This window comes from Ursus arctos, unplaced genomic scaffold (genome assembly GCF_023065955.2).
Source record: "Ursus arctos isolate Adak ecotype North America unplaced genomic scaffold, UrsArc2.0 scaffold_30, whole genome shotgun sequence".
Taxonomy (NCBI): domain Eukaryota; kingdom Metazoa; phylum Chordata; class Mammalia; order Carnivora; family Ursidae; genus Ursus; species Ursus arctos.
Genome location: NW_026622986.1, coordinates 18,717,706 through 18,741,349, shown reverse-complemented (window position 1 = coordinate 18,741,349; position 23,644 = coordinate 18,717,706). Strand labels below are relative to the sequence as shown.

Below are 23,644 nucleotides of genomic sequence, written 5' to 3'. Positions count from 1 at the left end.
CCTCAGTTGGCCTCCCCACCTTTCTAATTTTGCCTGATTCTCTTTGCTCCATTTCTGTTATGCCTTCCTGGGAGCAGAATCAGGTTGATGACAGAATTGCACTGGTAAGGTGTTATTGTAATGTGTGATGACCAGGGGGCTCAACAGTGTCCATAAACACTCACCCTCCTACGCCCACACAACACACACACACAACCCAGGCGCTACACTGCCGCTACTCTCCCCCATGATGTTACGGAGAGGCCTTAGCACAAGTGGAAATGGCAAACAGGAAATGCCACATCCACTTTATTAATTAGGTTTGTTGACGTCATAAGTGTCATAATCCTTGATGCAAAGCTCTCTGATAATTTAGCTGGAAACAGGACTTAAATTTAAGCCCTAAGAGAAGAGGGGAGTTTCTCAGATCTTGTCACCAAATGATATAATTTTCATGACCAAGGACATACATTCTGTCAACAAATTAGACAAAAAGGAAAAAAGAAATATGCATCTAAGGGCATACCCAAGGGCATTTGGCTAACTAATCCAGCCCTGGATAAGCCAGAGGTGAATGAGAAAGCTGGAAAAGATTGGGTGTCCCTGAGGATACAGCTTCCCTCCCTCTTCGAGGCTGCTTCAGAATGGCTCAGAGGAAGATAAAGGAGTGTCTGACTTGGAAGCATGATTTTTTTAAAAAGATTTATTTATTTTTAGAGAGAGAGTGTGAGAGAGCATGTGCACGCACACACACTCAAGCTGGGAGGGGGTAAAGGGGGAGGGAGAGAGAGACACACCCAGACACCCCCCACCCCCAGCACAGAACCAGGTCACAGGACTTGATCCCAGGACCCCAAGGTAATGACCGGAACCAAAATCAAGAGTCAGCCACTAAACCAACTGAGCCACACAGGCGCCCCCAGTATGATTTTTTAAAGAAATATTTTCCCCTTCACACCATCATTTATAAATGCAGTCTAAACAGCATTTTGGGGTCTCAGATTAATATTCTGGTAAGAAGAAGAGAGTAGAATTGAAGTAAGAGCTTTCCCTTTTCTCCTTTCCACAATAATATTTTATAATTTCAAGGCAGAGGAAAACTTAGAAATCATTTGCCTCAAATCCTTCATAAGCCAAAACACATTGATTTCTTTTTCCTTTTAGAATGTAAACCGTACTCATTAGTATGTATATTACATATGTGTACTATAATTTGATTATAATCTCCCCATTGTCTTTTTTGGTTTGAATCACATTTCTTAAATCATTATTGCAAAAAAAGCAGATGTTAAAACCTAGTTTTAACTTTGACAGATTAAAGGAAGAAGCACGTTTTCGTAGACAAAGGATAGTGAAAATTTGTCTAAGTCCCTACCATATGGCAAGCAATGAGCCAGACGCTTTATATTCAAATACTCATACTTATTTGGATTTTTGTCCTTTATTCAGAGTCACACAGTTGTTAGATTGCAGATCTAGAAGTTTCTTGACTATAAACCTGGGGACCCACCCGACTTGTTTCTTTTCCTCTGTGTGGACCTTCAAATTCCACAGTTGGATACTTTCTTCTGTATTTCTATACCCATATTATTTAATTTGTTACTGAGCACAAGGTTTGATTCCACAGCCAGACAAATTAGAATTATTTTGCTTTGTGAAACCAGAGTTTATGAAATTCTAATTCACAACTTCTAGAGAAGTACCACTGTCCTGGTGGAAGGAATCCAGGGTCACGGAAGTCATGAAACCTTGGCTCCAAAACTCATTTTCTTGGTTTCTGGCCTCTCTGTACCTCAATTTTATACCCTGGATGAAAGGGGGAAAAAGTGCCTGCCTTGACTACCTTCTAGTGCTATTTTAAGAATAAAAATGAAATGGATATGAGAGGATACTGAAAATAGCAAATAAAAATGAGATTGTAAAAGGCAGTGCTATTCGAGAGTTCTCATGCTTGATAACAAAAAATAACCCCCAAATAAGTTAATTCCCAAGAGCTCTCCAAGCGTCTCCATAGACAGATAGATATGCCTCTATGTATTTATATCTATATCATATCTCCATTATTTATTTATTTATTTATTTGTTTGTTTGTTTGTTTGTTTGCCAAGAAAACACCAGTGTGCTCTTGGCCAAACATAAACACACTCTTAGCTTAAAAAAATTTTTATCTTTCTATCTTTTGGTAGAAAGATTGATTCTTTATATAAGAAACCGAAGCAAAATGAAATAAGATTCTGCTCCCTATCTGTCATAATTCAGGTAAGGTTTTTTTATGGAACTTGTATGTTTTTTGATGTGGTCGTTTTTTTAAATTTTGAAGATTGTACTGTTCTCAGTGGGGATTCTCAGACTATATGAATATGCACAGAAACCTTCATTAAAAAAAAATTAAGTTGGGGCATCTGGGTGGCTCAGTCAGTTAAGTGTCCAGCTCTGGATTTCGGCTTAGGTCATGATCTCAGGGTTGTGAGATCAAGCCCTGCATTAGGCTACATGTTCAGTGGGGAGTCAGCTTCAGATTGCTTCCCTCTGCCCCTCCCCGCCTCTCTCTCTCTCAAATAAATAAATAAATATTTTTTAAAAATTAAGTTTTCTCTTTTCTTTTCTTTTTTTTTTTTTTTTTTTTTGGGCCAGGAAAGTAACATCATTTCAACTAGCATTTCCATGGGTCTTTCATTTGCATGCTGTTGTTGTTGGCAGGCTAAATTTGGATGTCTCTGGTGACTTGATCAGTTGTTTTCTCATACTGCACAATTTCATTTTTTCCTGTGCATCAGAAAATGTGTTGAGAAGTGCTTATTTTTCTAAATGATTAACTCAGAAGTCAATGTAATTTGCTGTCTCGATTAGGCTGCTATCTAGACCACGCATTTTTGCCTGAGTTCTGTTCACCCTAACAGTAAGTTGCTTTTATTTATTTTTACATTGGCTGGTTGGATAAATTTGCTGCTTTCTGTCATTTGATTGCTCTATTTCAAGCAGGACACTCACAGTTTATCAACCTGGCCTTATTTGCCTTTGTTCTTAGGATTTTCCTCTATTTTAATAACAGACTGGCATGAGTTGTCTCTCTACCTAAATTTTGGTTTAATGAGTTCATTTTACTATTATTATTATACTTAAGTCACTTACCAATTTCGAGAATAATTCTCTGTCCCAAAGAATGTATTATTTGAGGGACTTTTATGGAGAATGAAGGCATGTCTTTGTTCCATTCCACAAAACTAACATGAAATTGCAGTAGCTGAGTTCTATTCCTCTGCATCCCAGGGAAATGAGTTGGTCTACCTGCCTTAAAGCTGGTAAATAAATACCAGAAAGATCTATTCCTTCTCCTGCTGATGGCTTTAATAACACAGATTAAACATTTCTTAGGCTCACCTAATGTGCTGAGTTTAGTAAATGTGTCTCACTGATATAATTATCTAAATAAATGTATATTAGTAATTATTTAAGCTACCCTTGAGACCCTTCCTGAATCTAGGAACCACTTTAGACATAGAAAGGGCTTTGGAGAGTCTTAAAGATAGCTTTATGAACCCCACAGTGATCAATTTTTATTCATGTAACAAGCCTTAGTTTTCCAAACCAAAACATACTTAAAAAAAAAAAATCATACTCCAGTTCATCATATTTCAGTTCGATTTAATCTTATTTCTCTATACTGTGGCTTTAGTGGATGACTACCATTATTTGTGTAAAATTAAAGTCAGAGGAGGTAATCTTATTCATCCTCTGTGACCAGTGATGGCTGTAAAATAATTCTAGATAGAAAATGGGACCCAAAGCCATGTCTCAGGTGGAATAAATAAGTTCATTTACTCCTGTCTTTCCTTCTATATTCTCTTCTCCAACCTATTTTTTGATCTTTTCTGAGATCTCTCCATGAGCCCATGAAGACTTAATAACAGTTAATTTTAGAAAACATGACTGCAAAACATATTCACACCCTGAAGTTGTAAAATGATAAAACTTTCACATGACTCTTGCAGGGAAATGTTTTATAACACAGAAAAATTAACAAAACGTGGAATATAATACTCTTAAGGGGGACTACTACTAAATGAAAATAGACTTAATTCTTATGACAAATCTGAAATTATAGAAGATAAAAGATTTAAGACATTTTGGGACTGAGATTTCTTGGACAAGCTAGTATTTTAGAATCTTTTAAAAATATTGGTTATACTGGGGTACCTGGGTGGCACAGTCAGTTAAGCGTCCAACTCTTGGTTTCAGCTGAGGTCGTGATCTCAGGGTTGTTGAGATTGAGCCCTGCATTGGGCTCTGCGCTCAATACGGAGTCTGCTTGAGATTCTCTCTCCCTCTCCCTCTGCCCCTTCCACTCATACTCCCTCTTTCTCTCTCTCTCACTAAAATAAATAAATATATCTTTTTAAAAAATATATGCTAATTTTCATTATCTTAATATTTGTCTATTTCTTTTTACCAACTTATAGCCTATTGCTTACCTCACATTGTTTGTTTATAAATTGGCTTCCCAGTAGAATTGCTGTTGTGCCTCGGTTTCCAGCCCCAGAAAGTGGGTGTCTCTTTCTTTCTTTACTGGAGGTGTTCTGTTAAAATGCCAGTGGAACTAGAAATGAACCACCTGTAGCCACTGTCAATTGGTGATGAATTGCCAGGAATTTCTTATCATGCAGCAGCAACCTGAGAAGAAATACCAAGTAAGGTTCATTGCTGATAAATGGGCCAAGGGTGAGGCACCCAAGCCATAATCCCCTGCAGGGTAGACTGTAGAGATGGGTAGGTATTCCGAAGGGAGCAGCTCCCAGAAGCTATATTGGGAGGCATCATTTTTCACAGCCTTTGAAAAATCCAGAAGTTGCCAGCTGTGGTAAAGTGTTAAAAATTGATGAATCTGCATAAACGATATAGAGGGTTCTTTGTATTATTTTCATAACTTAAATTTGAAATGATTTCCAAATAAAAAGTTAAAAAAGAGAAGTTGAGAGTGGAAGACGAAGAGGTAAAACTAAACTTGGCCTAAATTTCACTTTCAACCCGCAATCGAGTTTTGAATTATGTAGTTACTCTTCTGATGAACTTGGCCTTCATTGAATGCCAAGTCTTAACAGCTCAGTTGAAAGGCAGCTTGATACCATGTTTAAATATAAAGACTTAGAAACCGACTGCCAGGATTTGAGTCCCCACTTGGCCAACTACTGCTGGGTGACTTTGAGTGCGTTGTTTACTCTCTGTTCATCACTTTTCTCATCTATCAAATGGGAATGATAAGAGTACCTACCTTCTAAGGTTGTCATTAGTATTCAATGATTTAACATTTGCGCAGCGGCTGGCGTGGTGCTAGAGATGTCCGTTACATTAATGCTAATAATCATCACGCAAATGTTCAGCTTTTTTAGAACAGTTATTTTCCACTGACGAGAAAGAAGGGAAGACAGATTGTAATCCACTGAGGCAAGGGCGGACCTTTGCAAACTGCAAAGGATACATCCGTAGGAGTATTTTTTCCTGCCCTGCCCTACTTGAGGATCACTGGTCAAGGACATAATAAGAGTGTCATTGCCATCGGTGTACTGTGGCCACAAATCACTGCTTAGATGACTGGCTGACAGGTACCTCTATGCTTCAATTCCTGAAATGGAAAAATTTCAGGCCACGTAAGTGTTACCAGGCGAAGTGAGACGATATTATCCAGAATGCAGTCTATTTACCCTTTTAACACATTTCACGCTTGCTAAAGTTTCCTTACAGTACTGTTTTTAGTGTTTCAAAGACCATTATGTGACATAGAACCTTGCTGCTCCAAGTAGGGTCCCTGCGGGAAGTATCAGCAGCCCTAGGAGCTTGTTAGAAGGCAGAATTTCAGCCCCTTCACCCCCAGACCTACAGAATCAGAATCTGCATTTTAACAAGCACCCCAGATGATTCTCGTGTACACTTCAGCTTGAGACGCCTGGTGGAATCTGCTGCCTTGCTTCTAGAACAGCGTGGAAAATCCAGAAGTGGCTTCCGGTTCTCACCCTCCTCCCACCCACCCTCCGAGGGCTTCTTTATAAAATCCTGTTACTCTTTCTCTGTTCTCCTGAACAGAGTTAGTCTGCATCATGCCTGAATGGTAAATATTCACACAAACTACTTTGAATAATCCTCTAAATGTGCAAATACAGGCAAGCTACTGCAAGCCCAGTGTTTGCTGGGAACCATGCAATGTGAGAGGTCAAAAGATACACTGATAGTTCCCTTCATCTCTAGTTCCTTTGTAGGAGCATCAGGTAAGGCACAATGTTTCCATTTTGTTGCCCACTACAGTCCCATGCACAGTGTCATTCAATATGCAGGTTAATTAAGTTCTTAGTTCTGTTAAGAAAAAAGTGCTGAAGCGGGTAGAATTTCTAACTCAGAAAATCAATTCAGTTGATGGGCTTTATTTCTGAAAGGAATAGCCAGTCTCTTGTCCATATATTTACATATTGATTACCCTTTTCCATGAACATTTTGATCTTTTAATTAGGTTTCCAGTGTTTTTAGTCACTGGATTAACGACCATGTCCTGTCCACGCCTTCCAGGCTGTGAGAGGTGGTTAACATTGCATTTTTACAAAAAAAAAAAAAAAAATTCTACATGATAAAAACATTATGAATTATACTGGCCACTGCAGCTATTTTATTTCTGGACTACACTCAGCTCATTTATGGCCGAGAAGCAGGATTTTACTTTTGGGGCTCTCAGAAGAAGTTGGTATCGCGGCTGCGTACGTGTATATGTCTCTCCATCACCCATTTTCTCTCTTTAAGAGTTGCTTATTGGAGAAACCTGTCCATTTAAATTTTTCTATTTCCACATCTACATACATGTGTATGTACTCAGATTTATACACTCTACTGTCTCAATTTATGTTACTTTTGTGATGGGATCCATTTCCGTGAACTAGGTGAATAGACCAGTGACAGGCAAATTGCCTTTGAGAATTGTAAAAAAGAAAACAAACATTCTCTAAGTTTAAAAAGTAGGCCCCTCGATCTGTCCTTGGAGGGTAAGAAATGGAATCATCTACACCACAAACGTGCAGAAAAAGTGGAGTTCAGGCTGTGCTCATGTCCGTTGAGAATGGACCTGTGTGTGGCCATCAGGCCTCAGTGGCACGTGGCTCACCGTGGCTCTGCCCAGCACAGCTCGGTCCATCCAGGCCCTGCGATGCTGGGTTTCATCCAAGAACACTGTACCTTTTTCAGATTTTCTCTTTTTTTATGGCTTTGGCCTCATGCATCTAGGAGCCTTCTATGTCTTATTATTACTACATTTTAAGGGAAATTGTTATGTCTTCTAAGGACAAAAACATGAATGACTGATAATATTAAGGGTCCCAGGTAGAAAACACAGTTATGGAAGGTGTGATAACAGGTAGGAAAAGAAGCACCTGGTATAAAAGAAGGGGATTAGAACAATATAGTGGTCAAAACTGAAGAGTTTTGGACTCAAACATATGTGGATTAAAAGTCTAGCTTTAGTACTTCTAGTGGTTAGAACTTACTACTTTTTTTTTTCCTTTTGTAAAGTTTTCTTTTTAAATAATTTCAGGCTTATTAAAAAACTTTCAAGAAATATTGAAAGAGTTCCCATATAGCTTTCACCTATCTTCCCCAAACATTAACACCTTATATACTCATGGTACAATTACTGACACCAAGACATCAACACTGGGGCTATACTCTTAACTAATCTGTAAGTCTTGTTCATATTTTTTAATTGTCCCCAAGCCATCTGTTTTTCTTATTCAGAATCCAATCTAGGACCTACATTGCGTGTATTTGTCCAATCTCCTACCCTCCTTCAATCTAGACAGTTCCTCAGTCTTTCTTTGTCTTTTGTGAACTTGACACTTTTGAAGATTATTGGCCATTTACTTCATACAATGTCTCTGATTTAGGGTTTGTCTACTGTTCCTTCACATTTTAACACAGGTCTCTGTTTTCGGCAAAAATTACTTTTTGCGGTATCACAGAAATGGTATTTTGTCCTTCACTGTGCTGCATATCGGGACGTACATGATGTCACTCTGTCTCATTACTGGTGATGTTAACTTTCATCACCTGCTTTGGGTGATGTCTTCCAGATTTTGTTCCTTCACTGTAAAGTTACTGTGTTTCCTTTAGTGATGATCAAGTATCTTTTGCAAGATACTTTGTGACTATGCAAATATCCCGTTTCTTATCTTACTTCCATCTTCTAATTTTAGCATTCGTACTTGCTAAATACAGGCAAAATACTTAGCATAATGTCTGATATATTAAATGTTAATTCCATTTTCCTAACCCCAGTAAATACAGTGGTTATGATTATTTCAGTATAACAAACATGAGAGCATCATAACATTGCTCAGAAACATAGTATCTAATTGTGATATGATTCTATTGGTAAAGCAATTTGTCTGCATTGATATTAGAGACAACAGATATCACATCACATCCAGCTATTTGTTAGGAATCAAATAGGGAGATACTTTTGTTTAGGAAACTAGTTTCAGGGAACTGTTGCTATGCTAGACACCTTCACGTGTGTAATGTAATATTGACCATCATTGATTCAGTGCTTATGAAGGTCCACCTGTTATTTGGTCATTTGATCCTTATAATAAACCTTTGAGGAAATGTCTTGACTACAGATGAGCAAACTGTGGCTTAAGTAGGTTAAATAATTTATGAAATCACACAGCTGCTAAGCACCAAACCTGGGACATAATTTCAAGTCCCTCTGACGCCAAAACCATGCTAGATCATCAAACATGAGGAAGGAACCATTGCAAACTGAAAAATAAAGGTTCATCTAGCTCCATTAAGAGAAGATTATAAAATGTGTGTTTTGTGATTGGTAAAGGAGTAAGGCTCTGGTAATCGATTCTAAGCATTTATAGGTGAATGAGTTTTATGTAGACTTTACCCAGGTTCAAGAGAATTGCTCAACTGTTTTGTGCATTCTGGAAGAGTATATCACATCACCATTAAGAAATTAAGTTTATTCATAGTTATCTACAAAAAAATTATAATAAAAATGATTATTCAATCATTTTTATTTACTAAAAATATAAATCTTATTGGAAATGAGATAAGTTATTCAGGTATTCCAGATGAAAGCCAGTGTCACTCAAAATATCCATGTAAATAAAGCAAAATGTATGTTTTTTCTTCAATTTTGCAGTTCCTCTCAATGTTAAGGCTTGCTGTAAATAAACTAAAAATTATATGTCTCAAGATTTATTTGACTTACTTTTTGAAATGTTTTTGGGAAAAATAATACAGATCTCATTTTGCCAATAATAATCATAATAATAATATCCCACCTATTTGACAGCCTCAGGATACAAATATGTGCCCCTCAAACATCAAATTATTTGAATGATTAAAAATAGAATGTTAAAACGTATGGATAGAAATTAATGATTGATTCATGAATTCATTCTTGAATAAATGCTCTCTAAATTCTTCGGACCCTTTGTGATATATCATGAACTCATGAAATCAGCAATTACTTAAAGTTTAGTTATGACTAATTTTCTTGCCACAAGCTTTTCACCAGGATTATGTCTTATACAAATGAAATAAAGACAGGGGAACCAGGAAAGTGTAGCTTTGCTATTGTACACAAGAAGATGTCTTTTAAAAAAAAAAATTGTTAGTGTATAGAAATGCAACTGATTTCTGAGCATTGATGAATTGCAGGGAGATTGGTAGGAGGAGGAAGGGAAAAATGAAGGAGGGATGGTAAACAGAGAGGGAAATGAACTATGAGAGACTATGGACCCCGGGAAACAATCTGTGGGTTTTAGAGGGGAGGGTGGTGGGGGGATGGGCCAGTCCAGTGATGGGTATTAAGGAGGGCACATATTGCACGGTGCACTGGGTGTTATATGCAAATAATGAATCATGGAACATTGCATAAAAACTGGGGATGTGCTGTATGGTCACTAACATATCATAATAAAAAAATACAAACAAGATGTCTTAAAATAATAAAGCAACTTAATGACATTTTTTAAAAAATGGCTTTTAAGATGATAAATGTGCCCCTCTGTATACTTAACTCATATTAGGAAGTTTCTGTCTTCCAGGTCTTACAGGCACTGGCAAATTAATTTATCGTTGTAATACCACTGAGAAATAGGCAAACAAGTTAAACTGGAATAGTGTTTACTTAGGATTACAATTCCTGTGTTATTAAAAAAGAATTAGCAGCGATCATAGTAATTAATCTGAAACAGATAGCAATTGGCATAAGAAAAATATGTAGAAGAGGCAATAAGAGGTGCAGACACACTTAGAGATCTGGGAGGATGCTCCTGATTGAGTCTGATAGTCTGTTCCCAACAGTAATTTCATGGGGTACATTGTAGGAGAGCGAGATGTGGTTTTAAAGGTCACAGTGGTACATGGCTGTACCTGCCATAAATCTGCACCAGACCACCTGGGATCTATTTATATACTTCTACAAACTCCTCAAAGAATGTTTCGTAAGTTTATCCTCTCCCATATGAAGAAGTCATATGTGCTTGCTTGTCTCAAAATTACCATTTCTCTTTTCGAATAATTCACTGCTTTCCACAGAGTGTAAGGAAGTAGCAAATTCAGTTGATTTTATTTATGTCGCACATGCTTTTGAAAATTTCACTTCTGAGCTTTTATTTTATATTTTTTCCAGACTGTTAATTAATAATCACATGACAGGTTTCCTGAACCCTTCCTCCCTTTGCATGACATACTGCTTAAAGGATGAGATCCAAGACAGGATAATGTGCAAAGTATGGTAATTACACTGTAGTTTCAATATTATGTTGGCTTTTGTTTACGGTGGCTTTTTGTGAAAAAGTCCAGGGCTCTGTTAGCCTTTCTGATTGCAGAAGAGTCCTTTGTTGCATGTACAACTTGGGGTCATTGTTATTTATTTTTTATTATGTAGCTAAAGGATGCTTAAGTAATGAGTCTTCTCACACCTAACCAAAATAACTCTTTGTCTTATACTCTTTCTCTCAATTGGTGGCACTCTGGTCCACCAGTCACCCAGCTAGAAACCTGTCCTTTTTTCTAGACTATCTTCCCTCACTCCCAATTTAAGTGTCCTTCCAACAATCACAAAGTCCTTCTGGTTTTACTTTCTACCTATATTTTGACCCATTGCTTCTGCTCTTGTGGCTACAGGTCTCATCTGGCTAACTTCTGATTGTTGCTTTAGAAAAGTCAGTGTTAGTGCCATCCGCTCTGGAGTAGGTGGCCTCTCTTGGCCCTTATTTTGCCCCTGTCTAACCCGGCTGTTTATCCCTATGTGATATTCCCCTTCACCACTTTGTGAACCCCTTGAAGGAAGGAACAGGGTGGTCCTTACTGAGTGTTTTACCCCCAGCCCCTGATTTATGACCTGGTATATATAAGGTGTTAAATAATTGATTGTCAACTGGATGAATGAACAAATAAAACTTTTCTTCAGCTCCCCCCATGCCTGTTTTATATACTGTACTGAGACAAAATAAATGACCCAGTTATCCGGGGGTAATTATATTGCATGTATAGTCATTTAGCTTCAAAGTACATCATGAAATTCTGGTACATTTTATGTTTGTTTGTGTTTCGATATTGTTTGGTTGTGTGTGTGTGTTTTAAGGAGGGATAATAATAATTTTCAAAAATTTGCCTTTCTGTGTGACTCTTCTCATCACTTTGTTTTAATCTCAGTAATTAGGACCATTGCCTTTGTTGTCCATCAAACCCAGGTTCGAATTCTAGTTTTCCTCTTGGGCCATTCTTAACCACTCTGATGCTGAGTTAGTTTCACTCTGATACAGTAATTTTCTGACTCTTATGCAGTTGCTTTATGTGTGTGTGTGTATATAGAGAATGTTAGGTAAGATAGAATAAGAAGATGTAACTTGATCTGAGAGGTCGAAGTAGGACTTTCTGGACGTGATCCTAGCCAGTCCCTGTTGATGATGCTTCTTCATGTTCCTCCTGCCTCCCTGAGTTCACCCGAAACCATGGGAGACAGTTGTAACATATCAGCAGCTTCCCAGCTTAAGTACTTTGTCTCTTCTTTCTGCCTGAGAGTACAAGCATGGAAAGTTTGGTGGCGAGGGGAGTTAACCTCCATTCAGTAGGAGATGGGAGTTCCTGGATAAATGTCCCAGCCCCCCTGACCTCCAATGAAAAGATTCTGAGTCATGTCTTCCTTATTGTTTCTCAGAGGTTCTCCAAGGGGAGAACTAACTATAAGCAGTAACATACCTAATAATATGTCTATCACCAGTTTCTCTTTCCTTGTCTCACTTTTCCCACTTTCTTTAGCAGATGCTTCCTGATCACCTTCCAAACAAACTATCTGCACCTAAATCTTTATGTCAGAGTTGATACCAACCAAACTAAGCCAAGGCTTCAAGAATATGGAAGCCATGACCAACGAAGGTTGAGAGACTATGGCAGTCAGAAGAGACATGATGTAACAGTACCAGAGCCAAGGCTTAAAGGTGGCAGTTACAAGGCAATAAGGATGGTCTAGAAGATGGGCTGGAGCAGAAACTGGGAAGGGAAAATTGTGAGGTAGCAGGGGCCAGTTAGTGTTGGGCCTTAGAACTAGGGGAAATGGAGCTGAGACACTATGAGGAAGTTATTAGGCACCTACATTTGGGAACTATTACTCACGGAAAAAAATGAGTGGATTTCACAAGTATCGAGAAGGTAGCATCTTTCTAAATTTCCTTTGCTATTCCTTATCTGTGTCAAGGAAGCAGTCATGGTAGTAACTAAGGTAACCCGGTCATTTCCACGGGGAAACATTTCAATCATTGGTATTGCTCTTCACGATAATATAGTAGCAGATTTTTTTTAAGAACTTATTTACTTCTCAAAAAAAAAAAAAGTCTTAGTGTATTTATGCGTCTCAGCCTTCTTCTAAAAATATTGAAATATTTGTGGTGGTTGAGAAACTAACGTCATATTCTTCCTGTTCATCTGTGTAGTAATTGATAGAGTTCGTTACTGATATATGTTTAAACCCAACTCCTACTCTGGAAGTGAGGATGCCAAAGGGTGGTAAACTTTACCAATTTGCTTGTGAGTATGGAAATAAATTAGAATGATTGAGAACAATACACCACAGCAAGCGCCTTTATAAAATTATTATTGATGTCTTTTGTGAGATACATGGTTTTGCCATTAAACCTTTTATTTGAGGGTTATTAGTAACCACACATTTCAGTTAGTGCTGTGAAAATGGGTTTTATTGTTCCCATTAGTCAGCAAAAAATAAAAATGGTGATAAACCCTTTCTGAAGATGCAGCTTTCATTAAAAAGGAAGGAACAAAAAACTAATTGAAAGTTACTATAAATTTTGAATCATTAATTTCATGCCAAATAAGTCATTAGAAATCTCTGATGATATAAAAAAAGCAGTCATTTGCAAAATTGGAATGAGCAAAATTCAATCTAGGTATACTTCTGTATTTTTTTAATTTGCATATTGGGAGAGCTATAATATAGAAATTGTTGAATTTTAACAAAAAGCCTTTTGCTATAGGTGGTTTGTATGTGCTGTGGGGCTCTAAACCAGCTAATTTATTTCCCTCAGGGTCCTTTTATTTCAGTTGGTCATCTTTGTTATAACTCACTGTTTTTCTTACTTCTTGCCTAATAATAATGTATCTGGTTCCTATCACTTCACTAGAAAAAATTAGGGTTTTTGTTTTGCTTTGTTGTGTTTTGTTTTTATTTTACTAAATGTATTTTATATATATATTTATATATAGTATAAATTGTATATGTGTTTAATGTATAAGTATATGTGATTTATAAAAATATATATATTTATAAATAATATAAATATATAATATATGCATATAATGTATAATAATAAATTAAAATACATATAAATAAAACTAAAAAGCTTCAGTCCCCTTTTTAGAAAAAAGAAGGGTGAAATTTATGAACTATCTTCTTAAGTCTCTCCAGTTTTCTTCTATGCAACGGAAAAGTAGTTCTCCAGTAACCAGCATTTCTTATTCTTCAACTCTGCTTTTGAAAGTGGACATAATGTACTGAATATGGAGAGCTCATCACACCAAAATAAAAATATTTGCAGGTCTAGGTTGCAGTGCAAGGTATCTTGTTCCATGAAACTGCCTTTCGTTATGGGAGGTACAGAAGACAAATTGAATGTATAATTGCATAAAATAATTTTTTGGTGTTGTATCTAGTGAAACTTGACAGATAACATGCTCTACTATTTTGGAGAAAACTAATCAAACTAAAAAGAACCGTAAAATAAATTGGTCACCATGATAACTGAACTGATTCTTAGTGTACAACTAAAAGTCAATAGTGATGTTAAGAGAGAGTAGCTTGAATCAGGGTGGAAACTTCCAGATTCCTTTTGTAAGCACAGATCAGACCAACAGACCATAACAGTGCAACTTTTTTTCTTCTCACATACTTTGAACGCTTAATTACTAGAAAAAAAGAAATCCTTCATTACCATCTAGGAGTCAGGTTCGAATAGCCAACTGCAATCAAAGTGGTACAAAGTAGAAGCGTCATTTTTTTTTTTAAGTGGAAGGCTTTTCATTTTACATTTACTATTATGCACATTATTGATTTTCTTTATGGTTGTTGTTCCTTGCAGAGAGTGAATCTGTCCTTCGATTTTCCATTTTATGGCCATTTCCTACGTGAAATCACAGTGGCAACTGGGGGTAAGTGGTTTTCTACCCATTCACCTTAAAGAATCTACAGTTTCACTGTAGTTATTATTTTTAATTTACTTTACATTTCAAGAGGGTCACTTATTGGGAAAACCATTGTCTTCTATCACAAAGTCATGAGTGTAAATAAAACCTAAGAAAGAGTATCGCTATTGGAAAAACTTTTTAGCAGGAAAAAAAATGTAGTTATAATAATTTTCAGCTTAGATTCATCTGTTTTCCTTCTACTTTTTTCCCCCTTCTTTTCCTTCTACATTTTAATTCATTTTTGGTAATATGGTAAGATTGCATAAATGGGAAGAGACCTAGGAAAAAACAAAAAAGCGCTTAAGGAAGTTGTTACAGTATTTCTCTTTTCTCTTAATGTATGGAATTGATTGGTATAAATAGAAAGACACATACCACCTCGTGTATACTTTTTAATTATTTAATTAGCTTTAATTATTTGGGCTCTCACCCCACCCCTTTAATGCCACTTATGTTGACTGGCAACTCATTTGAATTTTAAAAATAAACACTGAGATTCAGCTTTAATCTTTTAGTTTTATTTTCTGCACAGTAAAGTAACCTGTGGCGGTTACTTTGGAGATTAGCAATACCCTAGAACGGCAGTTATTGTTCTCGATAGTATATCCCAGAAGTTAGAAAAAAATGTAATCCTTGGGTGCTACGAGCAGAGATGAGCAAAAGGCCAGAGAATATCCCTGTATTCTGAGAGAAAAAACATAAAAATGGAAGCTTAAGTAAAGAAGTAAGTAAAAAGAAACCCAGAATTGGGAGGAAATCTGCAGAATGCCCATGCCTAATGCACCAAAGACCACAGTCCCTTTCCTTCACTGGGTTTCATCACTGCTTTTCCAAATGGCAGGAGAATCCTGTTGATCACTAGTGCCACACTGTAATGTAAGAGTTAGAATTATGTAGGATTTGAAATAAGCTTTGTAACTGAAAATATCAATGAGCAAATGAAAGCTTTTGAGTACCTACTCTGAGCAATGATAAATAGAGGTAATTGGATTACATAGCCTACTGGACTAGTAGAGTGAAGCAGAATGTGGGAGTTCCTTAGAAAATAGAAATCATGAAACATGGGTTTTCAGGGAGGACAAAGCTCAGACAGGTGTGAAAATCCTGTAAGACTTTATAGAGAAATTATTGTTTATGGTCTTTGTTAAAGGACGTCTCAATTTCAATGGTTGTGTAGGAAGGAAGTGTAGGTCCCGTGGAAAAGTATCTTGAGTAAATATACAGAAGAAATGTAAGGTATACTTGGGATAGCAAATAATTGAGTTTGAATGAAGCTGGGGGTGGGCTTACAAAAAAACATGGTATATTAAGATGAGAAAAATAGATTGGGACAATCTTACATACTTCCTCAAGAGTCAGTTGGAGTCATTAGTCCTTATTTAGGTAAGTGATGAGCTTACGAAGCTGAATCCAGACAGTTGTGTGATGCCTTCAAGTGTAAAAGACTGGGGTTAGTGCACAGAATTGGAAGAATATTGCAGTAGTTCGTGTGACACGTATTGAGGGCCTTGGCAAGTCTGTGGCTTCAAACAGAGAAATGATGCTGTCAGCCAAAATTACAAACTCAAGCAGAAGAGCTGGTTTTAGGGAATGCCAATGGCTTCAGTTCTGAAACTATTAAATTTTGTGTAAAGAAAGGACTAAATATGGGCCACCTGGGTGGCTCAGTTGGTTAAGCATCCAGCTCTCGGTTTCGGCCAAGGTCCTGATCTCAGGCTTGTGAGATCGAGGCCCGGGTTACTCTCTGTGCTCTGCACGGAGTCTGCTTGTCCCTCTCCTTCCCGCTCTGCCCTTCCCCACCCCACCCCCAATAAATAAACAAAATCTTAAAAAAAAAAAAAAAAGGACTAAGTAAAAGCAGAATTCACACAAGGACCATGTGTTCTTGAACTCACTGTGGACTTCTGTGCTAGTGTATTACATGCCATTTAATAGCCATTTAATTAATGTGTTGAAGGATTGAGAGAGAAAAAGGTAAGATGGAAAGATCGCCCCTGACACCATGAATTCCATCATGCTTCCTAGCATCTTTAAAGTATGATATAAGCATGGTTATTTTATAATACGGACATTAGGCATATTTTCTGACATTTGGGTTACTAGTGTTCCACTGATTTTTAGAAAATGAATTCTTAATCACATTTATTCAAATTCTATACACACAGTGGTAAAAATATAGGCACCTTTGATTTTCAGCTTCTCAAGTTGTTTTATCCTTAAAAGTCATGTCAGTGATTCAGCCAATATGAACTAAGATTTCCCTTAGCTGAGTTGGTAGGAAAACAAAAACAAAAACCCAAACAAATATCTATATCATCTTTACTGCTTCAAAGTACCACTTTCCTTTGAAAAGATCCTCAAAATAAGTGAAAAATCTGGTGTCTTGAATGATCTCTATCTTCTTCGAAGAAAACACTAATGTGAAGAAACTCTTTTTTTTTCTCTACTTAAAATACACTAGCCTGGAACTTGCATACATAAATCCATACCCTGTTTAATGAGGCACAGCTGCGATAATTTAGACGTTTACCTGAGTTTCTTCAAAATGAAATCAGAAATCTCCTGTAAAAGTTTTCAACTAAAGAAATAGCTTCTTTGCACTTCTGTTGGTCATTTGGTCAGTCATTACTGATGGGAGTCCCTACTGTGTGAAAGACACAATATGTGATACTTCGCCGTATGCAAAGAAGGATAAATTACGGGTCCTGCGCCAAAGCTTAGAATCTAAGAGGAGGAAGGGGTATATGGCTGAACTGAAGAGGAGGCTGCCTGTAAATGCTGGCAGAGCAGAAGGCTGCTCCAAGAGGAAACCATTCCTGTTGGGCCAATCAGGAACCGATTGTCGCACTGGCCTCGAAGGAAGATGGAGGTTTAGTAGGCAAAGAGGCAGGTGGAGAAGACATGAAGAGGAACGGGGCGGTCCATACAAGGGGATGCTGAGCTAAGGGACAGTGCTGAACCTATAGCGAACATAGCTGGAGGGCTGTCAAGTACATCTGTTTATCCTGAATGGAGGGTTGGAGTTAGGTCTAGTGAGGGGAGATGGGAGGAAGGATGGAACAGACCTTGAACATTATAAATTTGCATGATATCCAGCAGGTATCAGAGGGTTTTGAGCAGAGAGCAGATCTGGCCTGTGCTGGCAGTGGAGATCAGGGTAAGGTGAGGGGGGGTGGCGGCAAAGAACCCAATTAGCAGTAAGGCTTTGGGTACTTCCGCAAGGGTGGGTGCGGTAAAGAAGGAAAGAAGGAGCCAGTGTAAGACACGTCGTTGAGTTCTTTCATCATTGTGGTTGTGGGGGTTTCTAAGCAAAAGGATCTGTGAGGACGTGGTGAGTAAAGCTAAGAACAGCTTAAAAGAGGACTTGTGAACAGACTTTTGATGGATCTCCTCTGTGATTGACTAGGTGTGAGAGGCAGATGGACCTACCTGACAAATGTTCCTCACGTTAGAAATCCTGAAAAAGTTATTAACCGTAAATGGCTTGGGAGAAAAGTAGAAACCACGAGTGAGGTTACGTCAAGTCGACTGCAAGCCATTCTAAATAGATCGGGAATGGAATTTTTAAGTAGGGACACATGGGTGTCTGTGAAACGGAAATGAATATTCTATTGACTGTCAGTTCTCTTCAGTTGTGTCTACAGATTCCTCTTGAACTTGTTTTTACATTGGATTGGGGAAAAAAAGTGAAATGTGAAAGTCGGTATTTTCAACCACAATCTCCTTCATTCCTACCACACCGTTTTCCCATTTCCCATGCCTCCTTAAAATCCAGCCCCCACCCCTTGTCTCTTTCTCTGTTCACATAGACACAAATTTCCTTAAGCCTGAAATGACCTTAAAGATGTCTGTGTTACTGCTAGCATCAGCACCATTTCAAAACAGGAAATAGTTTAAAAATACAGACATCTACATAATTTATTGTGACCCGTCTTTGTACTTAAATATATATATTTCATTATGAATAGACTTAAGTTTATGGTTAAAAATGTAAATAAAAACTAAATATTTGGCCATTTTTTAGTAAATTATAAACATGAATCTTTGTTAAGCATTTTAATTTTCAAAAGCTTCCATCATCCATACGAACAACACACAAAATGAATTGGAAATACCATCTTATCTCCTGGCTTACTGGTAACAGAATCTGAAAGCATTCATTTATCTTTTTATTTAAAAGATACTTCAGAGTACAAATATCCCAGCCATTAAAAAACTAGTCCTCTGTGCATCTCATGAGAACATTCTCACTAACGGCACCACGAAGCTGTGTTTCTTGCTTATCACACTGCCTTCATTTTCTTGCTATATGAAAACTCTAATTGGTTCTTTTTCATTATTAAGCTGCTAAGGTGATCTTCTAAGTGTTTCAAAAAGTAGATTTAAGTGTGAGGATTTGTTTTTTAATTCCTGTGACCATCACTTGTAATGATATCTTTCTCATGAGCCCATCATGAGCACGTACACATGATTACGATGCGAGAAAAGGTGGGGACGGGGTAAGCGATGCTTTCAGAATCGTGGGGGAAGAGAAAGGATGACACTACCCAGATAATTCTGGCCCCAGAAGCCAAGTATGTAGACAGATGCTGATTCATAATTAAAATCGTGTGTGGAATTGCAGGCAGTTGTACATGAGATTAGGAATCAAAGATGACATAAGTTAAAAAGGTAATGATGAACATTATTACTCACCTTCATTGTATGAAGGATTTGCCCTCCCTTCCCTTCCACATGAATTTCTAATTGGAGGTTTAAATAGAAACAAAACTGTTTAGAATTTTTTCTCAGGGTACAAAAGCAGTTTTATTCGCACTTCTCTGTTTTCTTTTTCCAGTTTTTCGTTTTTTGTTTTTTTGTTTTGTTTTGGTTTTTTGCTATAACTGACATACAGTGCTGTTTTCGTGTAAGGTGTTGAATATTAGATCTCTTTTATTTCATGTGCCCTGTGGTAACTAATAAAATATATAACGTTCCTTATGTCATCAGTGTTTAAGATATGAAAAATCAGAGCACGGCATTAAGAAAATCAAAAAGACAAAAGTAAAATTTTTACCTTCCTTCTTTCCCTGCCTCCTCCTCCACTCATTCCCCTCCCAAGGAAAAAACAGATATTACCCTTTGAGCTATGGTATGTTAAATTCAAATTTAGGGTAATTTCCTAAATTTGGTCTATAATTATTTGGGTTTTTTTGTTTGTTTGTTTGTTTGTTTGTTTTTTACTTTAAGTCCACAATAAGAGAGGTTAAAAAAACAGTGGTGGGTATTATTTTGATTGGGTTTTCCAGATATGCATTAGCAAATCTTCCAGCTTCTCTTTTGCTCTCACTTCCAAATAGTCATATTTTAATTGTAGTCCCAAATAATATTTCATGCTTTTTAGAGGGACTTGATTAATAATAGTTGTAACAGGCTTTTAAAGAGTGGAAGAGAGTTAGTTATTACTCATGCTGATTGATTTATAAATACCAAGTCTGTCATCTTTCAAGTGGATAACCTCATAAACAGAACAGAGTGCATCCATTAACTTTCTGAATCTAGTGAAAAAGTGAATGGAGTTATTTTGTCTTTTATTATTACTATTACTATTGTTGTTATTATTAAGAGGAAGCAGAAGCTGTGGGTCTCTGGAGATCTGATGCGTGAAGGGAAAGTACTGAAGGGATAGATGCTGGACGAAATGAAGCCATCCACTCAGTTTACTAATTTAAAAGTAAAAAACAAGGTTTCAAGGATTCCTGTAAAGAAAGATAAGTTTTGTGATGTCTGCTTTGCTGAATCTAAATGATTCTCTGCGAAGTACCTCTGAAAACCTGAGAGAGTTCATTTTAGCAGTCCTCCTAGCTGATTGACTCTTTCCCAAACTGTCTAGCATCCAGAAGTAAATCCGGCCGATTCACCAACATTGCTACTATGTTTTCACTGTGGCTTTATGAACTGCATGTTCTCAAGCCCCGTTGTTTCTTCTGTGTATCGACACATCAAATTCCATTAGCACTTACTCCTTGGGACCTGGGTTAAGTATGGTTGGAGATTAGAGCAATAGGAGAGGGGCCACACAGGAATAGACTTGAGTCAATAGGAATGAGCAAGAAAAATACGACAGGCAGAAATATGGGCAGGATAAAGCAAGAAACTTCTAGAAAAACAAAAAGGAGAGGACCATTAATGCATGGTGGTTAAATCATGATTGGAGGCAGGAATGGTGAATGTTGATCAGCCGGGATGAGAGTCTGGGTAAAAAGCACATTCTCCAGATTTAACACCTTCCTTTGCCATGACAGCCGCAGAGGAGTCTACCCATCAGTAGTGCTTAGACATTCACCTAGGAACATTTGCCTCTGGAAGGCACCATCTATCCTCTCAAGGATCCAGGTTTTATTTGAAACATTGGCAACAAATATTTTGCTTGCATCCTGTCCTAGTCACTTCATCAATAATTCAGAAAAATAACAATATTGCACAGATGCTCAAATATATTACCCAGTTGAAAACAAAGGGAGTCTAGGTAACTAATTAATAAAGTAGCAGTGCACAGCAGCTGCTCTGACATTGTCTGATCCTGGAAAAGAAGGGGAAAAAATACTAAGCACTTCACGACTAACTTTGGACCCTAGCCAAGTAAGGAATAAATTCAGAAAAGCTCCCTTAATTCCTACTGAAGCCAGCAATTGAAATTCAGTTTTTTGGAGAAGCAGTCTGGCATCTAGGTTACGATAAATAGATTCAAATCAGAATATATAGGTTCCTAAGTCAGACTAGTCATAGCTGTTGTAATCTTCAGCAAATTACTTTCTCTCTCTTTTGCCTCAATTTTCCAATCTATAAAATAGCATAATAGAAGTACCTAGGTCAGAAAGATTTTTGTTCAAGGTTAAGTTAACTAATAATCTGTTATCGATACCTATTTCATAGAAAATGCTAATTAATAGCATATACTGTTATTACTCTACTTTTATATATGTAATTTGTCTCTTTTATCCTTTTCAAAATACTTCCTCCATAAAGCCGGGCTTGCTTATTAAAGTATTTGGTCTTGTTTTCTTTGATGACATTATCCATATCTCAGAGAATGTTTCGGGACTTAACTTGTCATTATCTCTAACCGCTCCTTGTAAAGGCTGGCTCATCCATTCATGAGGGGGAGGTAGAAAGGGTCTAGATGACTCGGGATGTCCTCCTTTACCAGCATAGGCGTATCTGTCATCTCTAACTGTGCTGACATTCTGTGACTCTGGTTGCCTCACAAAATTTAACAATTTTCTAACACATGGCAGAAGAATCTTGAAATGTTTCTCTAGTTGTGGTATCATAGGCTATAACTGGATAACAGGCGTTATTATAATCAGCCGGCCACACATATCATGCTTCCTATTCTACCCTTTGTATGACAAGAACTTTAAGAACAAGTCATCAAAGCATAAAGTTAGTTACAGCTCACTGATGGACATCCCCCCCAGCAACATCCAGATTGCCTTTTATAGATTTGAGATTCACTTAATTGCTAATAACCAACTTGAAGATGTACTGAACACCCAACCACGAATGCAAAATTAAATATTTGTGTAGTTAAATTTATGTGCGATGTTTTGCCTTTGAATTGGGAGACAGATTTCTTTATGGGCACCTGTTATTTCAATGCTAACTAGTATTTTCAGGATCTTTTCTTATTTTTTAATACGTCGCAGAAAACCAGTAGGTGTACTATGAAAAGAGCTCAAAATGTTATTCTCATTTCAACTGATACAGTTCTGAGGCTGAAACATAGTATTAAAAAATAATAATTCTAAGTGTTTTGTAGTCTATTTCTAATGGGGTTATGGTGGGTTAAGATTAGTTGTTGGTCTGACTAGCTGGAGGGATACAGGGATATTTTCATTTAATCTGATTGGATTATTGTTCAAATGAGAGGTTTCTGCTGAAGGCAAAGAAGATAAAAAAAACATTTTTAATTGGTTTATTATCAATTTCCACAGCTACTTTAAAAAGCAAGTATCATTTTAGTTAATAACATGCAGAGAAATTCCACAGCACTTTTAGATTACTCTAGAAAAATAGGAAATTAGGAGAATTTGGAACAACTAGATTTTGCAAAAAAAAAAAGTATTATGTGTTAAAGAGTAAAAATCCAATAACTTTTTTAATTGTGGTAAAATATAAATAGGGTAAGTTTTACCATTTATGGGTTTACTATTATGAAGTTTTAGTCATTGAGCTCAACTCTGACTTTTTTCCTCCTGTTTTTTTTTTCTTTGAAGTAGTAATTCCTTTAAGTTATGTTTCCTCCAAAATGCATTCAAAACACAGCTACTCCCCAAAACTTTACAGCAGTGCACTCTTGTAAGCAGTGTTTACTATTCTCCCTTTTTACCTTCTCAGTTCTCAATAATTAGAGATTATTTTGGAGAAGTTTTTAAAGCTATTTGTTGAACATTAGGTAAAATCAAATAAAACTGATTATATAATTTGGAAATTGTGGAGTACTCCTAACTTGTATACATTTTAAAAAATAAGACTTATGAGAAGTTATATAACTAAAAATTAAAGTTATAAGATGGTGTGTTAACACAGAAGGAACGCTTATGACGATCGTCAAGATATAAAATTGTAATTACATACAATAGTATTTATTTTAAAATACCATGCAAATAAAATGGAAGGAAAAGCAATGCTGGTTGTTTTGTAATGGTGGTTATTTTTCTGTTTCTGAGTTTACAGATGTTAAATTGAAAATAAGATATTTCAATCCTTTATTATTATAAAAAGTAAATAGGAATCTGACTTCTTTTCAATGCAGATGGCTACCAGTTTATTTTAACACCGTTTATTTTTTGTATTTGTCCCACTGATAAACAATGCTATTGCTAAAGTCTTTTATTTTCCATAGGATTTGAAATATATTATGTGGGTTAAC

General features: G+C 36.8%; 1 protein-coding gene across 1 annotated transcript in view; it reads left to right on the top strand.

Annotated features, from left to right (window-relative positions):
* PLXDC2 (plexin domain containing 2) overlaps window positions 1-23,644 on the top strand; it is a 432,671-nt gene that overhangs the window by 222,042 nt on the left and 186,985 nt on the right. Inside the window, exon 4 of the mRNA XM_026478971.4 lies at window positions 14,625-14,694. Within this exon, the coding sequence (XP_026334756.1) occupies window positions 14,625-14,694 (70 nt within the window). The remainder of the gene's footprint in view (window positions 1-14,624; window positions 14,695-23,644) is intronic.